Source organism: Sus scrofa, chromosome 8, assembly GCF_000003025.6.
Source record: "Sus scrofa isolate TJ Tabasco breed Duroc chromosome 8, Sscrofa11.1, whole genome shotgun sequence".
NCBI classification, from domain to species: domain Eukaryota; kingdom Metazoa; phylum Chordata; class Mammalia; order Artiodactyla; family Suidae; genus Sus; species Sus scrofa.
Window position 1 is genome coordinate 130,605,699 of NC_010450.4, and position 20,309 is coordinate 130,626,007.

Genomic DNA, 20,309 nt, shown 5'->3' on the forward strand with positions numbered 1-20,309 from the left:
CCATGACCCTTTTTCCAATCATTTTAGTCTCCCTTGACTTCTTTCCTTGCTAACAAAGAATTCCTTAAACGTGTATCGTGCCCTAACGTTTTCATGGCAACAACATACCTTGTTTTAATCTCATCACAGCTCTCCAGAGCAGGCAGAGCAGGAATTATGACAGCCACGTTATAGGAGAGGGAACTGAAAACGAAATGACCCCCACTCCCCACTGCTCAAGGCTAGAAGAACACCAGGCTTCTGATCCCGCAGGAGAGCTCCTTCCCCCACCCTACCGAGTTTCCCAACAACTGCTGCAAAGCTCAGAGTCAGCCGTACAGAATGTCAACAAATGGCTAAAGTTCCAGGTGGTTTTAGTCTTATTGCTCCATCCACAGATATACAAAGTTTCAAGAGGAAAGAGATTATGTCATATACTCATTTGAATCTTCTATAATATTTAATACAATGAGCAGACTTCAAGAAGCAGCCAATAGGAGTTCCTGTTGGGGTTCCGTGGTAACGAACCAGTGTAGTATCCATGAGGATGTGGGTTCGATCCCTGGCCTTGTTCAGTGGGTTAAGGATATGGCGTTGCTATGGCTCTGGCGTAGGCCAGCAGCAACAGCTCCGATTAGATCCCTAGCCTGGGAACCTCCATGTGCCATGGTTGTGGCCCTAAAAAGACAAAAAGACAAAAAATAAATAAATAAGTAAATAAATGGAAGCTCAATACGTGATTTATTATTTTTTTTTTAAGAATTATTTGCTCTTTACTAACAGAGAAATGAAGCCCGAGGTGTTTTTCTGCTCTTTGTTTTCTTTCCCTTTGGCTGCCCCAAGGCATATGGAGTTCCTGAGCCAGGGATCAGATCTGAGCTGTAGTTGCAACCTACGCCACAAGCTGCAGCAGCACCAGATCCTTAATGCACTGTACGGGACCAGAAATCAAACCTGCATCCCAGTGCTCCAGAGAGGCCAATCCCACTGAGCCACAGCAGGAACTCCTGTTATTTTAAGAAAATGTTTACATATTGAGGATCTTTGTAAAAATATAATCACTGCAAAAATGAATCACCTTATTAGAATGAGCAATTATCTCCAGGATTCTATTAACAATTTCTCTCTTAATTTGAAACATTCTTGATTCCTGCCTCTTAAAAGTTAGGAAGCCACCCAGACATGCATTAGCTGGAGACTACATAAAGAAAATGTAGTACATCTAAGCAATGGGCTACTACTCAGCAGCAAGAGGGAATGAACTACGAGACATATAACAGCAGGCGTGAGTCCTAAGAGCATCATGCTGAGGGAACCAGGGCAGACAGAAAGACTGCTTATGATTCCACTTAAATAAAACTCTAGGAAATTCGACCGACTCTATAGTGACACAGGTCACCTCAGGCAGGAGAGGGCAAGAAGTAGAAGTGGGGGGGGGGGTGACGGCTATGTCCACCATCTTAATTGTGGTGAGTTTCCTGGGTATAGCTGTACAACCAAACGTATCAAATCGGACACTTTATGTGCCAAGTACACTTCAGTCAAGCTGTTTAAACATTTGATGCTCATATGAACCACCAGGGGACCTTAGAAAATACATATTCTGAACTGGGCCTGAGATTGTACCCTTCTAACAGCTCCAGGGAATGCTGGAACAACTGCTCTGTGGACCACGTTTTGAGTAGCAAAGCTCTCTGTGACTGAATTTGACATTATTATGTATTGTTCTCATGTGACAGTATATAGTATGCTTCTTCTGTTCTGAAAACCCATCGGAACATAAATGAGGCATTCCTGTCGTGGCTCAGTGGTTAATGAAGCTGACTAGAAACCATGAGGTTGCGGGTTTGATCCCTGGCCTTGTTCAGTCGGTTAACGATCCGGCATTGCCGTGAGCTGTGGTGTAGGTGGCAGACGAGGCTCGGATTTGGCATTGCTGTGGCTGTGGTGTAGGCCGGCGGCTACAGCTCCAATTAGACCCCTAGCCTGGGAACCTCCATATGCTGTGGGTGTGGCCCTAGAAAAGACAGAAAAAGAAAAGAAAAGAAAAGAGATGAAATGAAAGGCTTACGTTGACAGGAAACCACATGCAGGAACCATCTTCAGGATATATGAACAGGCCATATTCTTTCTTGATCATCTCTTCAAATATACAGTGGAAGAACTCAGACTTCACCCCTTCCCCCACAGAACAAATTTCCTTAATAAATTCAACCTGAGGAAAGAGAACACACTCGCAGGTCCAGATTAAAACATAAGGCCCGGACCCTTAGGGAAAAGTTTCAAACCTGCAGTTCCCAGAATTTCCAGAATCTTCCGTCCTTACCCCACTGTCTCTGTTCTCCCTCACTTTGCTTCTGAGTAGCAGATGCCATGTACCTATTCACCATCGGATCACGGCAAGGCGAGTGCATGGGTCCCTTCCACGGCCGCATGAACCAAAGGAAGCAGGATTCTAGCAAGACTTGGCGTTCGCCATTAATGCTGACTAGTGTCTTGAACCAAATGTTGCTGTGCTTCCAACCCCTGGGCCACGGAACTCCTCGATTGTTCTATCTTGTCTACCTTCACCTCATCATTCAGGCTTTACAGCTTGGGCTCCTGTCAGCAATGACTTGGTTTCCCCTGCCTCTCCCCCGGTTAGGACTTCTGACAAACAGCTCTCCCAGTCAGCCTGGGCATGGCACCTTTGTAGGGACCTTTAGACCTGACTGCCCAGAGCCCTTGGGTGGGACTCAATCAGAACTAGTCCCTTGGAGTTCCCGCTGTGGTGCAGTGGCTTAACGACCTGACCTTGTCTCTGAGGGAGCGCAGGTGTGATCCCCGGCCCAACGCAGTGGGTTCAGGATCGGGCGTTGCTGCAGCTGTGATGTGGGCAGCAACTTCGGCTTGGATTGCATCCCTGGCCTGGGAATTTCCATATGTCATGGGTGTGGCTAAAAAAAGATTAAAAAATAATAATAAGACAGAACTGGTCCCCCTTTCTAAAGTCTTCCTTTGAACTGAATGCTATCCTGGTTTTCCTCTGACCTCACTAGCTACACCTATACTTCCTTTCCTGGCTATTTTTCTTTTTTTTATCTTTTAATATAAAATCACCAAGCTTCACGAAGAGTCCTCTTTCTCTTCTCTTCACCTAGAAGATCTTATTTCCTGGTACTTTGATCAACCAGCTCCTTGGCTACCATCCATCATTTCCAAGAGCCTGCCTCACATTAACAAATTAAGCTTATTTTGGAGTTCCCATCGTGGCTCAGTGGTGAATGAATCCGACTAGGAACCATGAGGTTTCGGTTCGATCCCTGGCCTTGCTCAGTGGGTTAAGGATCCGGCGTTGCCGTGAGCTGTGGTGTAGGTCACAGACACGGCTCGAATCCCGCGTTGCTGTGGCTCTGGCGTAGGCCGGTGGCTACAGCTCCGATTCGACCCCTAGCCTGGGAACCTCCATATGCCGAGGGAGCGGCCCAAGAAATAGCAAAAAGACAAAAAAAAAAAAAAAAAAAAAAGAAAGAAAAGAAAAAATTCGGCTTGTTTCCAACTTTCTTATTTCTGCTCATTTACACTAGCTGGTCTGCCTTTGCCACGTCAGGTCCTGCTGGTGAAGGGCCTTGACACCACCACCTTGGTCTATGTTTTGATTGGATCTGTCTTGGAGTTTACCCTCTTACCTCCGGCATCTCTGCAGACAGATTCATTTTCTATTGATTGCCTCAGAATTGGGATTGAAAGGAAAATAGGGTCCCAGGGGGACAACAACTAGAAAGTCTGGCTTACAAAACAGTTTCTTTGGGAGCTCCCATTGGAGCTCAGCAGTAACGAACCCAACCAGTATCCATGAGGAAGCAGGTTCGATCCCCGGCTCTGCTCAGTGGGTTAAGGATCCGGGGTTGCCGTGAACTGTGGTGTAGGTCACAGACATGGCTTGGATCCAGCATTGCTGTGGCTGTGGCATAGGCCAGCAGCTGCAGCTCTGATTTGACCCTTAGCCCAGAAACTTCCATATGCCATGGGTTCGGCACTAAAAAGGAAAAAAAAAAAAAAAAAATCTTTGTTTTGCATTAGAGCCCCACACTGGGAGACAGACTCCTGCTCTGAGTCCTGCCCTTCAGGTTCTGATTTCTTCTCTGAGAACCTAACTCTTCCCTTCATGGCAGGTATCTGGAAAATCCACTCTCTTCTGGATAGACTCCAGCTCTCACCTATAAAATTCGTCATTATTGTGTGAGCAAGCAATCTGAGATACCACACAGTGAAAGCCCCTATAGTGCCCACAAAGGATAAAGTGAAGGATGTGGCTAGAATTGAAACCAATATAGTGGGAAGTCTATGACTAAATCTAGGGCTAACATGTAAAAAAGGATCTGTTCCACCTGCTGCTTGCAGATGGCATTCACAGCCCCCATTCTTTACCCTTTTTGATCTGTGTCTTTGGCACGTGACTCTTCAGTTCTTCCCATGGAAGAGGCTGAGTATACTTTGCCAGGCCTTGACTTGGGTTCAGCCACAGGACTTGCTTTGACTAAAACACGTTTTCTGTGTGACTGGGCTTGCTATCCTCTACCTCTGACACTGCTGTGAGAAACACATGCTTGCAGGTCCCAGGAAGAAGGTGGAAAACATGGGAAGCGGGGCAAAACCGTTCCAGCCAGGCCTAGCCTAGGTTAGCCAATCTTTAGACAATTCCCAAATATGTAACCAAGTACAGACAAAATCTGCAAAGCCAGAGTTCCCATCGTGGCTCAGTGGTTAACAAATCCGACTAGGAACCATGAGGTTGTGGGTTCGATCCCTGGCCTTGCTCAGTGGGTTAAAGGATCCCGCGTTGCCGTGAGCTGTGGTGTAGGTTGCAGACGTGGGTCTGATCTGACGTTGTTGTGGCTGTGGGGTAGGCCAGCAGCTGTAGCTCCGATTAGACCCCTGGTCTGGGAACCTCCATATGCCTCGAGAGTGGCCCAAGAAATGGCAAAAAGACAAAAAAAAAAAAAAAAAAAAAAAGAAAAGAAAAAAGAAAAGAAAGAAATCTGCAAAGCCACCCAGATGAATTCGACCTAGATCAGCAGACCATCAGCTGAACTGCAGATATGTAAAAGTATTGTCATTTTAAGTCATTATGCTTTGGGATGGTCCACCATGCAGCATTTCTGTAGCTATAGGTAATATATAACCCCAGTGTTCAATTAAACATCCAATTCTCTGAAAGGTAAGCAGGGAATCTTGGAAACCGTTAGGCTGCTAACTACAGCTGCAAAAACAGGCTCTTTCTGTGCCACGTGTTATAACTATTTCCCTCCCATTTTGGTAAAAACGTCCAGCGAGACTTTTTACCGTACCACTAATACTTTCCGGAGGTCGGTGGCGTCGGCCTGGCTTAACTGACGCAGAGTATCTTCAACCAGGTGACTTCGTCTGACTTTAAGGGTAAAGATAGGTGATGGAGGGAATTCGTCCTTTCTTTGCAGAATTACTTGGTTAAAATCCATGTGTGCTTTCCCCTCTAATTCCTAGAAAAAAAAGAAATATTTTAGGACGCCTCGTAGAACTACTAGGCATTATTTAATAGTTCAAATAAATACATTTTACGAAGCATATAGTTACGCCCACCATTGCGATATATGCTCATCATTATTGAAGGAAAAGAGCACCATTTCTACATTACGGAAGATAAAGAGATCGTAGGATCTGTGCGACTGTGACCCCCAGGAATTGTGTACAGAGGATTAGTCACCACGGGTGTGCCCGTAAGTAATTAAGAGCCTCTCAGATCATGTGTTATAGCACCATAATTCTTCAAGGCACTACTGGAGTGATACTGGCCACGCTGAGACATTGGTCCAGTGTTATCCACTTAGCAGTGTTGGCACCACAGGCCTCAAGAATATAAGGCAGTGGAGGATTCAGATAGAATGTCAGGCACAGGAAAAAACTTGAGGAAAGACTTGCTCAGAGAAGATCCACGCCTCTCCTTCAAATACCTATGATCCCTCTACTGTCTCAGCCCAGGAACTCCCTAAAAAGATGCTCCTGGTGGCCTCATTTCATACCTAGCATTGTTCTTGGCCTTCCGTTTAGCTTTTCTGAATTCTCAGTGTTTCCTTACCAACTGAGTCCCCTGATCTTGTTTCTGCTGAACTCCCCTGGATGAGGAATTGAGTGTTGGCCTTGCTATCCTCGCTTTGACCTTCAACACTCCTCTAGGACTTCTGCTTTATTCCAAGAACAATAAAGGGGTGGTAAGGACTTATAAACCAATGCAGTCTTCTTGGGGCCTGTCGTGCAACAGTGATAGGAAGACAGGTGGACAAGAGCTATCCTGCTTCAGGTGTCCAGGCTGAGTGTGGCTGCCCATAGAAGCCCTCTGCAAGCATCTCAGAGACGTGTGCCTGAGGCTCTGGGCTTGGGAAAGCTCCGCAGAAGATCTCTGCCACCAAGTACTGGGAAATGTGCGTGTGATGCCACTAGATTCTTCTGGTTTTTCCTTAAGGTGTTATTCCAGATTCATGGGGAAGCAGAACAAGTACCGTCGCTGGTTCCTCCTGGTGGTGAGTCTTCTCTTCCTGTGGCCTAGGAATCTGCAGCTCTGGGACGCTTTCGCGATACTGACTGGCAAGCACCAGGTCCCCTGGATTTGAGTGACAGGGAGTGACCAGCAATGTCCTCCACTGACTCTCGTAGGGAGAAGTGTATGTGGCCTGTTGTGGGCCCACCCTTCTCTCAACTAACCCAAGATTGGACTGGAAACCTACAGCGTATTTCACCTTCCAGTTTCTCTACTCCCATTTTCCACGTGTTGGTCTCCCCTCTCTGTATCTATGCATCTGAACTGGTACTGCTGTTCGGAGCTCACAGTTTTAACTCCGTCCATCATCTGTCCTTTGAGGGACAGGATTCTAGAGTCTGCTTTCTAACTTCACCCTTGACGACTATAATTAGAGTTTTCCTGTCCGCACATCTGCCCTTATGCTTCATGATATGCAACCTGCCTGGGCCTACTGTCCACTCAACACTCACTAACACAGTAAACAGGTTAGATAGAGCGCTGCTGTAGAAAGAGATACCACGCACAGAAGGACTCGCCTAAAGAACACTTTAAGGAGCAGTTAGGTTTGATAAGGAAAGATAATCTATCTTCTCCCATTACCAGGGGTATAAGGAAAATGTTTAAAAGGAGTAGCTAGGAAACAAAAGAAGAGATGATTCAGTCAAATTCCCTGTAAATAAGCTGATGCAGACCCTCTTAACAGCAACAAGAGGGAGAGTCCTTATCTACAAGATGGCTTTAGCAGATGGATCTACCTTGTCCATCTGGGTTGCTTATTATAAATAAACCTAGAGGAGTTCCCTTGTGGTGCAATGGCTTGGGTCACTGCTGTGGAATAGGTTGGATCCCTGGCCTGGGAACTTTCCCATGCTGTGGGAACAGCCCAAAAGATTAAAAAAAAAAAAAAATTTAAATTGTTAAAAAGCAAAAACAGGAGTTCCCATCGTGGCTCAGCAGTAATGAACCCAACTAGTATCCATGAGGATGCGAGTTTGATCCCTGGCCTCGCTCAGTGGGTTAACAATCCAGCATTGCCGTGAACTGTGGGGTAGGTCACAGACTCAGCTCGGATCCTGCATGGCTGTGGCTGTGGCGCAGGCTGGCAGCTGCAGCTCTGATTCAACCCCTAGCCTGGAAACCTTGGTATGCTGCAGGTGCAGGGCCCTAAAAAGATAACAAAATGAAACAAAACCAAAAATAAACAAACCTAGAATTTATAGATTTATGGAGCATGGCTCACTGGAAAATGTCCCGTAAGCTAAATAATTAATAAGGTGTATAAAGGAAATGTTTAATGACTGACAAGGCTTCTTTTGCGCGTGTGCTGTCCCAGACTTGTCCGTGCTTCACCCAGATGGCCTATCTCCTTTGAATTATTCATAAAAATAATGGGTATGACTTCTGATTCCAATGAATCTTGAATCTATAAATACTATACATAAATAGATACAAGTCTTTCTTGAGGAATGGCCTAGGAAACAAGCCTCAGAAATTATAGTATCCGGCCTGACACTTAGGTCTTTAATCCATTTTGAGTTTATTTTTGTGTATGCTGTTAGAGAATGTTCTAAGTTCATGGACGTGCCCATTGTGATGCAGTAGGTCAAGAATCTGACTAGTATCCATGAGGAAGCAGGTTTGATCCCTGGCCTTGCTCTGTGCATTAAGAATCCAGCACGGATGAGAACTGTGGTAGAGGTTGTAGAGGTGGCTCGCATCTGGTGTTGTGGCTATAGCATAGACTGGCAGCAGCAGCTCCAATGTGACCCCTGGCCTGGGAACTTCCACATGTTGTGGTTGCAGCCCTAAAAATAAAATAAATAAAAAATGAAAAAAAAGTGTGTGTGTGTGTGTGTGTGTGTGTGTGTGTGTGTGTGTGTGTGTAGTAAGTTCATTCTTTTACATGGAGCTGTCCAGTTGTCCCAGTGCTACTTTTTGAAGAGACTGTCTTTTTTCCATTTTATATTTTTGGCTCCTTTGTCATAAATTAATTGACTATAAGTGCATGGGTTTATTTCTGGCTTTCTGTCCTGTTCCATTGATCTATATTTCTCGTTTTGTATCACTACCATACCATTTTGGTAACTATAGCTTTACAGTATAGACTGAAGTCAGGGAGCCTGATTCCTCCAGGTTTGTTCTTTCTCAAGACTGTTTTGGTTCTTGGGATCTTCTGTGTTTCCACACAAATTTTAAAATTACTTGTTCTAGTTCCGTGAGAAATTTCATTGTTATTTTGACAGGGATTGCATTAAATCTGTAGATTGCTTTGGGTAATAAGGCCATGTTAACAATATTGATCCTGGAGTTCCTGTCGTGGCGCAGTGGTTAATGAATCCGACTAGGAACCATGAGGTTGTGGGTTCAATCCCTGGCCTTGCTCAGTAGGTTAAGGATCCAGCATTGCTGTGAGCTGTGGTGTGGGTTGCAGATCCTGTGTTGCTGTGGCTCTGGTGTAGGCCAGTGGCTACAGCTCCGATTTGACCCCTAGCCTGGGAACCTCCATATGCCACGGGAGTGGCTCAAGAAAAGGCAAAAAGACCAAAAAACAAAGAAACAAACAAAAAAGCAATATCGATCCTTCCAACCCAAGAACATAGTATATCTTTCTATCTGTTTGTGTTGTTTTCAATTTCTTTCATCAGCGTCATAGTTTTCCAAGTACAGGTCTTTTGCCTCCTTAGGTACTTTATTCCTAGATATTTTATTCTTTTTGATGTGATGGTATATGGAATTATTTCCTTAATTTCACTTTCTGATCGTTCATTTTTGGTATATAGAAATTCAACAGACTTCTGTATATTAATTTTGTATCTTGCAACTTTGCCAAACTCATTGATGAGCTCTGGTATTTTTTCGTGGTGTCTTTAAGATTTTCTACGTATAGTATCAGGTAATCTGCAAACAATGACAGTTTTAGTGCTTTCTTTCCAATTTGGATTCCTCTTATTTCTTTTTCTTCTCCGACTGCTGTGGCTAGAACTTCCAAAACTATGTCGAATAAACCTTGTGGGAGTGGACATCCTTGTCTTGTTTCTGATCTAGAGGAAATGCTTTCAGCTTTTCACTACTCAGTAGGAAGTCAGCTGTGGGTTTGTCACATACAGCTTTTATCATGCTGATTTACGTTTCCTCTATGCCCACTTTCTGGAGAATTTTTACCATAAATGGATGTTGAATTTTATCAAAAGCTTTTTCTGCAACTATTGAGATGATTCTATGCTATCTATTTTTCAGTTGTGAATGTGATGCATCACATGGATTGATTTGTGGATAATGAAAAATCCTTGTATACCTGGGATAAACCCCACTTGGTCATGGTGTATGATCCTTTTAATGTATTGTTGTATTTGGCTTGCTAGTATTTTATTGAAGATTTTTGCACCTATGTTCTTCAGTGATACTGGCCTGTAATTTTCTTTTTGTGTGATTCTCTTTGTCTTGTTTTTGTATCAAGATATCACTGGCCTCATAGAATGAATCTGGAAGTGTTCCTTACTCTGCAGTTTTTGGAAATAGTTGGAGAAGGATAGCTGTTTCACTCTTCTCATAGCAGTATTATTTAAAATTGCCAAGATATGGAAGCAGTCTCAGTGTCCATCAATGGATAAATGGACAAAGAAGATGTAGCATATATATAATATATACAATGGAATACTACCCCGTTATAGAAAAGAATGAAATTTTACCATTTGCAGCAACATGGATGGACTTGGAGGGCATTATGCTAAGTGAAGTCAGATAGAGAAAGACAAATACTGTATGATATCACTTATATGTGGAATCTAAAAAATACACCAAACTAGAGATTAAAATTCAAAAGAAGTACACTCAGAGATATAGAGAACAAACTAGCAGTTACCAGTGGGGAGGGGGAAAGAAAAAGGGCATTATAGGGGTAGAGGAGTAAAAGGTACAAACTATTACATATAAAATAAGCTACAATCAGAGTTCCCGTCGTGACGCAGTGGTTAACAAATCCGACTAGGAACCATGAGGTTGCAGGTTTGATCCCTGGCCTTGCTCAGTGGGTTAAGGATCCGGTGTTGCCGTGAGCTGTGGTGTAGGTTGCAGACATGGCTGGGATCCCGCGTTGCTCTGGCTCTGGCGTAGGCCAGTGGCTACGGCTCTGATTAGACCCTTAGCCTGGGAATGTCCATATGCCATGGGAGCAGCCCTAGAAAAAGACAGAAAAAAAAAAAAAAAAAGCTACAAGCATATACTTTACAACACGGGGAATACAGTTAATGTTTTATATAACTATAAATGAGGTATAGCCTTTAAAAATTATGAATCACTATATTGTACACTTTTAACTTATACTGTACAGTGACTATATTTCAATTTTTTAAAAAAGGTGGATGGAAAACTTTATAACGGAAGAATTATGCAGTCATCATTGGAACCCATTGATGAATCACAGCATAAACAAAAGTGAAGCAACTGGAAATAATGCACGGAAGTATGGACAGGTGCAAAGAAATCGGGCCTGGAATTTGCTTTAAAAGATTAGCAAAGGAGTTCCCATATCATGGCGCAGCAGAAACGAATCCAACTAGGAACCATGAGGTTGTGGGTTCGATCCCTGGCCTCGTTCAGTGGGTGAAGGATCCGGCGTTGCCCTGACCTGTGGTGTGGATCGCAGACACGGGGATCTGGTGTGGCTGTGGCTGTGGTGTAGGCTGACAGCTACAGCTCCAATTAGACCCCTAGCCTGGGAACCTCCATGTGCCACTAGTGCGGCCCTGAAAAGATACATACACAAAAAAAGACTAGCAAAAATAGTAACAACCACAAAAACAGTAAAAAATGACAAAAGAAGAAAGTGTGGCAAAATGTTGATGACTGCTAAAACTCTGTGCTGTGGTTCCATATGCCATTATACCTATTTTGTATATGTCTGAAAATTTTACATAATAAAAAAAGACATACATACCATCATTTTTAGATGGGAATCCGCTTGTAATAATTTAATTTTGGATGGCAAATTAAAGACAAATGGAAAATCACTGAAAATAATGAAATCAAAGTTTTCTGCAGATATCTAAAAATTAAAAAGAAATAACAGTTTTGATAATCAAAAGAAAAGAAAAACTTCATTCCTTTACCTCACTCCTTAAATTATTTCCCTCCACACATTTTAGAATATATATACATATATATTTTGTCTTTTTAAGGCTGCACCCATGGCATATGGAGGTTCCCAGGCTAGGGACTGGATCGGAGCTGTAGCAGCCAGCCTACACCACAGCCACAGCCACAGCCACAGCCACAGCCACAGCCACGCTGGATCCTTAACCCACTGAGTGAGGCCAGGGATCCTCGTGGATACTAGTCGGGTTTGTTACCACTATGCCATGATGGGAACGCCCCCATACTTTTTAGAAATTGTCTTTAGGAACCCAAATCACCTAGAAACAAATTTCTAAGAAAATGCATTCGTTTTGTGACTGAAAGAGGTTTAAGTTTTCCAAGATCATCTAATTTAGCAAATTCAGCATTACAATAAAGACATTTTCAACTCAATTTATCAAAGAGGTGTCTACATAGCTACTGATATGACCCCCTTTAAAGTATGAATAATTTCAGAAAGTAAAATGTTATTCTTACCTGGCTTTTATTCCTAAAGATCATTCTACTTCTCTCTGCATAAAAGTTCAATAAAAAGTGGAGTTCATCTATGTAGAAAGTATTTTCCGGTAGTCGACAGTTAGCTTTGTTTACCTAAAAGAGAATATGACCTGTTAATTTCATTTTCTATGAATAAATGATTTAACCTATGTTTATATGTGACTAGTATATAGATAATTAGAATAGGCTCCCTAAACCCAATGCATTGGTCAATGATGAGGGGGAGTTCTATAAAACTTCCATTTTTTTGATCTATAATTTCTCCAATATTCATAAATATTATAAAAGGCATAAAATATCAGCAGCTGAGATTAGTGAGCCAATACCTAGGGCACAGGTTCACTAGAAAACAGTTTCCAGGTCTTGAGAATAAAAGCACACAAAAAAAACCAAAAAACCCCAAACTGGGAGTTCCCTTCACGGCTCAGCAGTTAATGAACCCAACTAGGATCCATGAGGATGCGGGTTTGATCCTCATGGCCTCGCTCAGTGGGTTAAGGATCCGGTACTGGCGTGAGCTGAGGTGTAGGTTGCAGATGAGGCTCAGATCTGGCATGGCTGTGGCATAGGCTGGCAGCTGTAGCTCCGATATGACCCCTAACCTGGGAACTTCCATATGCCGTGGGTGCAGCCCTAAAAAGAAAAAAAAAAACAAACCAAGATACTTTTAACAAATTCTTCCTTTTCTCTATGAATCAATGAATATTAATTTAGCATACACTATTTGTCAGGCATGAGACAAAATATAAGCTAAAAACTGTCCTGGCTTATATATATCGCTTACTGTTTAGCAGGGTAATCAGCAAGCTCTTTCTTAAATCCAGAGAGTAAATATTTTTAGCTTGGGATCATACAGTTTCTGATGCAGCTCTTCAACCCTGCAGCTTTGTAGCACAAATCACCCATAGACAATATGCAAATAAGTGCATGGGGCTGTGTCCCAATAAAACTAATATTTTTGAAAATAGGAGGCTGCCTATGGGCATAGATACTCAACCTATGGTCTAGTAGTAAAAATAACAAGTAATCAGGCACCTAGGATACAGGGGTTGGGGAAGGTTTGGGTTTTTTTTAAAGAGCCGAATCTGCAGCATATGAAAGTCCCCAGGCTAGCAGTCGAATTGGGAGGTGCAGCTGCTGGCCTACACCACAGCCACAGCAATGCCAGATCCAAGCCAAATCTGTGACCTACACCACAGCTCACGGCAACAACCCACTGAGCGAGGCCAGGGATCGTACCCACATCCTCATGAATACCATTCTTAACCCTCTGAGCCACAGTGGGAATTCCAGGATACAGTTTTGATTGGAGAAGGACCTAAGGGGTTCAAGAAGGCTTCCCAGAAAAAGCAATGCTGGAAAATCAATGAACTAAATAAGCTTCGCTACATCAAATTAATCCAAGGACTAGAAGAGAGGAAATAAATTTAAGAATATAAATTAAGGAAATAAAAAAGGAGATGTACAGAAGATCAACAAATTAAAAGGTTGGATACTAGGAGTTCCCATGGTGGCTCAGTGGTGGATGTTGGGAGTACCGCTGTGGCTCAGCGGTAATGAACCTGACTAGTATCCAAGGCCTCGCTCAGTGGGTTAAGGATCCGGCATGGCCATAGGCTGTGGTGTAGGTTGCAGACGTGGCTCATATCTGGCGTTGCTATGACAATGGTGCAAGCTGCCAGCTGTAGCTCAAATTTGACCCCCAGCCTGGGAACTTCCATGTGCCACAAGTGTGGCCCTAAAAAGCAAAAAAAAAAAAAAAAAAAAAAAAAGACAAGAGATAAGTGTTGACAAGGATGTGGAGAAAAAGGAATGTTTGTGCACTGTTGGTGGGAATGTAAATTGGTGCAGCCACTGTGGAAAACAGTATGGAGTCTCCTCAAAAAATGAAAAATAGCAATCCTGCTTCTGGGTCTATATCCAAAGGAAATAAAATCACCATCTAAAAGAGATATCTGCAGCCCCATGTTCATTGCAGCATTATTTAGATCAGCCAAGACAGGGAAACAACCCAAGTGTCCACCGACAGATGAAAGGATCAAGAAGACATGGTATGTAACACAGTAGAATATTATTCAGCCATGAAAAACAGGAAAATTCTGCCATTTGCAATAACAAGGATGGACCATGAGAACCTCATGCTAAGTGAAATAAGCCAAACAGAGAAAGACAGATACAGTAGGATATCACTTATATTGGAATCTAAAACAGCCAACCTCATAGAAACAGAGTGGAATGGTGATTGCCAGGGGCTGGGTGGGTAGGGGTGGAGGAATGGAGAGGTGCTGGTCAGAGGGTAAAAACTTCCAGTTACAAGATGAATCATTTCTGAGGATCCAATGTATAGCATGGTGACTATAGTTAAAAATACTGGGCTATACAGTTGAAAGTTGTTAAAAGAGTAGATCTCAAGTGTTCTCACCACAAAAAAAAAATAAAGAAAAGGTAATTGTGTAAGGTAGTTTGCATCCACTAACCCCAAACTCCCAGTCCACCCCACTTCCTCCCTCCTCCCCCTTGGCAACTACAAGTCTGTTCTCCATGTCTGTAGGTCTGTTTCTGTTTTGTAGATAGGTTCATTTATGCCATATTTTAGATTCCACATACTACTGGTATCACATGGTATTTCTCCTTCTCTTTCTGACTTACTTCACTTGGTATGATACTCTCTAGCTGCATCCATGTTGCTGCGAATGGCATTATTTCATTCTTTTTTACGGCTAAGTAATATTCCATTGCATATATGTACCACATCTTAATCAGTGGACATTTAAATTGCTTCCATGTCTTGGCTATTGTAAACAGTGCTGCCGTGAACACTGGGGTGCATGTATCTTTTTGAATTAGAGTGTCCTCTGGATATATGCCCAGGAGTGGGACTGCTGGATCATATGGTAATTCTATTTTTAGTTTTCTGAGGGAGCTCCATAGTGTTTTCTACAAGGGTTATACCAATCTACACTCCCACCAACAGTGTAGGAGGGTTCAAAGGGATCCTGACTTAATAAAGTGGTATATACATTCCTTTGGCTGAGCCCTTACCTTATACACTTCTTTCATCATTTTCAGAAGAGCTTTAAGATTGTTGTGACTCTGAATGGTTTCAGTCCAATAATACAGCTGAGAGACTATGGCCGTTTTTAGCATCTGGACCAGTGCGTTGAAAGAAGATTCTTGCAAGGATTCCCAACATTGCTCTGAAGGGTATAAAACAGCCATGATAAATACGCATCCCCCCCACAAAAGAACTCCCTCAGCTTCTAAGTTCTTTAATGTAAGAAATAATTCATATTTTCCATTTCTTGTGGCATAATCCAAGAAATATCTTTTCTAAGGATAATATCCTAGAGAATATTTATTACTCACAGATGTGGAAAAAAATTTTTCCCTAATTAACTATCATTGGAGTTAAAAGCTCAAATGCAAGTTTCTGAAAACATTTGTTGATAGTTCATATTCATGCTTGAGTACATGATTTTCAAAGTGAAAATTCCATAGGGTATCTATAAAGTCTAAAAACATACATAAGCAAATACACAAATACACACACTCAAACACACACACACACACACACACACACACAGAAGAAATACAATGTCATCGAGGACATTTTAAATCTGTAAAAAATAAAATAATATCATCTATGTTTTCAGACTTTTGAACACCTGTTATAGATGGATTTTTTTTTTTTTTTTGGTCTTTTTGCTATTTTAAGCCTGCACCTGTGGCATATGGAGGTTTCCAGGCCAGGGGTCGAATCAGAGCTGTGACCGCCAGCCTACACCACAGCCACAGCAACATGAGATCCGAGCCACATCTGTGACCTACACCACAGTTCACAGCAAGACTGGATCCTTAGCCCACTGTGCGAGGCCAGGGATCGAACCCACATTCTCATGGATGCTAGTTGGGTTCGTTAACTGCTAAGTCACAACGGGAACTCCAAGATGGATGTATTTTTTAATTAGCTCAATAAAAATACTTTAATTTCACCGAAGTTACAAACTGGATTTTTGTACCTTTAAAAGACAATTCTCAAAAAATAAATATATCAAATGTTAGAATATATTTTCAAGCTAATATATATTAAATAGTATGACCCAGACACATGAAAGGGAGCTAACATAGCAGAGATTTCATAAATGGACCCAAATATACATGAGACTTTACTGTATGATGAAGGTGTCATTGCATATTAGCGGAAAATGAAACATCATTTAATAAATGTGCGGCAACTGGAAACTGACTCCCCCCCCCCAGGAAAAGAAGTTTAATCAAGATAAACTCCACATAGTTCAAAGATTTAAACATAATAATGAAACAATATTGGAGTTCCCGTTGTGGGTTAGCAGGTTAAGAATCCAATGAGTATCTATGAGGATGCAGGTTCAATCCCTGACCTTGCTCATTGGATTAAAGGATCCGGCATTGCTGCAAAATGGGATGTAGGTCACGGATGCAACTCAGATCTGGCGTTGCTATGGCTCTGGTGTAGGCCGGTGGCTGTGGCTCCAATTCAATCTCTAGCTTGGGAACCTGCGATCCTAAAAAGACTGGGAAAAAAAAAAAAAGAATGAGACAATAAAAATTCTAGTAAAGAGCATGGGAAATTTTAAGATTTCATCATAAGTAAATTTTGTGAGGTAGGAACAAAATTCAGAAATCATGAAAGAAAATATTAATACCATAGGCTGCAAAAAAAATGTTTAAAAATATTTGTGTATGTAAAAATACCACAAGGTAAAACAACAACCTAAAGGAAAAAATTGCAACTCATATTATTGATAAAGAAATTAATTGTCTTGGAGTTCCCTTGTGGTGCCATAGATTAAGGATCCACTATTGTCACTGCAATGGCTCAGGTTGCTACTATGGCTCAGGTTTGATCCCTGGCCCAGGAATTTCTACATGCCATGGGTGTGGCCAAAAAAGAAAGAAAGAATGAATTTTCTCAGTGGTCTAAAAACTCCTAAATAGGGAGTTCCTTTCGTGGCTCAGCAGTTAATGAACCCAAGTAGTATGCATGAGGACTCGGGTTTGATCCCTGGCCTTGTTCAATGGGTCAAGGATCCGGCATTGCCATGAGCTGTGGTGTAGGCCTGGAACTTCCATATGACATGGGTTCGACCCTAAAAAGCAAAAAATAATAATAATAATAATAATAATAACTCCTAAATAAAAAGGAAAGATATTAACAACAAATGAAAAAACAGGTAAGAGGGGAGAAACTGATAGTTCCTAGAATACGATATGCACGTGGAACTGTGATACGGGAAAACTGACACAACTTCATTCACGATGAGAAAATTCAGATTCGGATTGAGAGAGTCTTCTTTTCAGAATGGTAAAGACCAAAGTTTGGTTAACCCCGTGGAAAAGCATGCGGGCCGCTGCGCTCATACTTGTGGATGAGGTGGTACACCTCAGTGGTTGGTACTGGTACATTTCTGTCGGGGTGGCCCTGCTGCCAAATTCCAAGGGTGACTGTGTGAACGGTGCCCACTTCCAGTTGGGCAGCATGGCGGCCCTGACTTCTGCGGAGGCTCGTTTGGCAAAATCTCTCAACATTTAAAATGCACATACAATTCCACTCAGTCATGCTGCTTTCTGGAAATTTCCCTGCCTCTGTGCATTTATATATGTACAAAGAAATACACTGTAGTAGTACTTAGTTAGAACTATGATAATAGCAAAAATTTAGAAACAACTATTCATGTATATCCTCCCCAAAGAAGACTATTTAGTCATTGAACAGAACAAGGCAGTTGTAAGTCCTATAACATAACGACCTCCATGATACGCTGTTAAATGGACTGTATGTTAACATTTATTTAAAAAAAAAACAGACCACACATTCTACATGTTTTTATACAGATGGAATATCTTTCAAAAGTTCCACGATAAACCTTATTCTCTAACTGCTTTCTGGGAGAGAATGTGGGTGGTTTATATTTCACCAGATATTTCATTTCACCTTGGTACCTCTTAAGCTTTGGACCTTGAATATTAGCTCGAGGTTGTAAAAGGAAATCCGGAGCTCCCGACGAGGCACAGTGGTTAAGGAACCCGACTAGGAACCGGGGTTGCGGGTTCGATCCCTGGCCTTGCTCAGTGGGTTAAGGACCCAGCATTGCCGTGAGCTGTGGTGTAGGTCGCAGACTCGGCTAGGATCCTGCGTTGCTGTGGCTGTGGTGTAGGCCAGCAGTTGCAGCTCCAATTAGACCCCTAGCTTGGGAACCTCCATATGCCGCGGGTGTGGCCCCAGAAAAGACAAAAAGACAAATAAATAAATAAATAAATAAAATAAAAGGAAATCTCAGAGCACTGGGTAAAATAAAAAACAAGAATGCAAAGTTAAGTATTTTCCCCCTTACCTGTGGTCAAAATAGCTAAAATTTTAAAACATTATAAACAAAATGTTTTCGGGTATGGATTTATCTTGACTGGATACTCTGTGATTATTCAACTCTGATGTCAAAGCCATGACCAAAGCTCTAAGAATTTCATATTTTGTAATGATAAGAGTAATGATTATAATAGTTTTGAAACTGAGCAGGACCCTGTGGGGCCATCCTGGGTACTAAAGCATTCCTGTGTCCCCCATTTCTTGTTTGCAGAAAGGATTTCAGCCTCCTAGGCCTTCCCTGAGTTCCAGAGGGCAGATTCCCGTCGTGGCTCAGCAGTTATGAACCTGTGTCGCATTTTGAAATCGTTTTATCTAAAATTTGCTGTGACTTCTACATCAGACCGTGACTCTCTAACGAGAACACAGATCAAGTGACATAAAAGTAATCAAACTTACTCAAGACTTGTAAAGACTGGCTCGTCATTTTATGAACAGCCTCTGCAAATGGCACCACCAGAGCCATCCAGTTCTTAGCATCATGCATCACAGGACACTCTGGGAGCAGAAGGAAAACAGATAGCGCTTCTTGGTGCGGAGAACGGTGGGGAAGAGCAGGGAGCAGATTATCCTTGAGACTTGTGGTTATCTGTGGTGGAAACAGGATCGGGAAAAGTCCAAGATAGATTAGATACAGGGAACTGTAAGGCTGGGAGACCAGCGGTTTCACTTCCACCACCTTCCACGTGGAATAATCATTTACTTTGCCTGAAACCTCCTCTTCAAACTCCATCTCTCCTTGTATCCCAGATGCCCCCGAGGTAGTGAGAACTGTCCTCTCTATTTTATATGGGGGAGAATGAAGGAAAAAGTAAAAAGTGAACTCATATGCATGGACATACTGAATAAACCATCAACGCTGCTCAAAGAGAAGGGGTCCATACCCAGAAATACCTGACCTAAAATCCACATGGCAGAGAGAACACCGCATGTTCACCTCGATAATCCTGTTTCATCTCCCTCCTGGGCTCACAGGAGGATGGCACTTCCCAGCCTCCCCTGCAGTTGGGTGGGGCCGCGTGACTTGAGTTCTCCCTCAGGGAAGGGGAGTGAAGGTGACACTCCAGGCTCGGCCCCTAAAGCCTCTCCTGTGGCCTTTCATACTCTCTTTGCTAATCTGCCAGACAAACACAAAAGATCTACTGGAGAATTTCATGGGCCTGGGGCTGAGAACACCAGAGAGACAGAGTCTGAGGGACCCTTGAGGGAACCGAGGCAGAGGGGCGACATAGAAGTGCCATCCCCAAGTATGCCGCTCTGACATGGGATGGTTCTGCGCTGAAGGCAAGTAAGAAAAGGCTTTCTAAGGACCAGCTTTCTGACCTCCCCCATCTGAAAACAGAACCTAAACCCCCCCTTGTGAAGGTGTCCTCCTGTCCCCAACCTCCTGTATCAGGAAGGGGACAACAGCTTTATCAGCAGAGATGAGCTGGCACAGAGGAAGACCACACAACAAACCTTCTAACTAGCCCTTACCCACCAATCCTTTCTTCACATATTTGCCTTCCCACAATTTGCCCCCAGAAGCTCAAAGTCCTTTTCCTCTGATGTCTCACTTCTCTATAAAAGAACCGTTCTTCGCGAAGATGCTATAGAAGTCCACATTTTTTATTTTTTTTATTTAGCTCAATGAATTTTATTACATTTATCGTTGTACAATGGAAGCCCACATTCTATCCGCGACTTTAAGTTCCTCATCACTGAGTGCTTTTGTGTATATACAGGACGCACATGGTAATAAACTTGTTTCCCCTCTCG

The 20,309-nt window shown here is 42.6% G+C and overlaps 1 protein-coding gene across 7 annotated transcripts in view; it reads right to left on the minus strand.

Annotated features, from left to right (window-relative positions):
- The window catches only part of HERC6 (HECT and RLD domain containing E3 ubiquitin protein ligase family member 6), a 70,651-nt gene that overhangs the window by 10,758 nt on the left and 39,584 nt on the right, over positions 1 to 20,309 (minus strand). For 4 of the 7 annotated variants that reach the window (XM_021100759.1, XM_021100760.1, XM_021100761.1 and 1 more), the window contains exons 12-17: positions 18,951 to 19,140; positions 15,191 to 15,345; positions 12,128 to 12,241; positions 11,454 to 11,561; positions 5,310 to 5,480; positions 2,051 to 2,194 (exon numbers count right to left, since the gene is read on the minus strand). In XM_021100759.1, coding sequence (XP_020956418.1) covers positions 2,051 to 2,194; positions 5,310 to 5,480; positions 11,454 to 11,561; positions 12,128 to 12,241; positions 15,191 to 15,345; positions 18,951 to 19,140 — 882 coding nt within the window. The remainder of the gene's footprint in view (positions 1 to 2,050; positions 2,195 to 5,309; positions 5,481 to 11,453; positions 11,562 to 12,127; positions 12,242 to 15,190; positions 15,346 to 18,950; positions 19,141 to 20,309) is intronic. The other 3 variants (XM_021100765.1, XM_021100763.1, XM_021100764.1) reach the window with 1 other exon arrangement.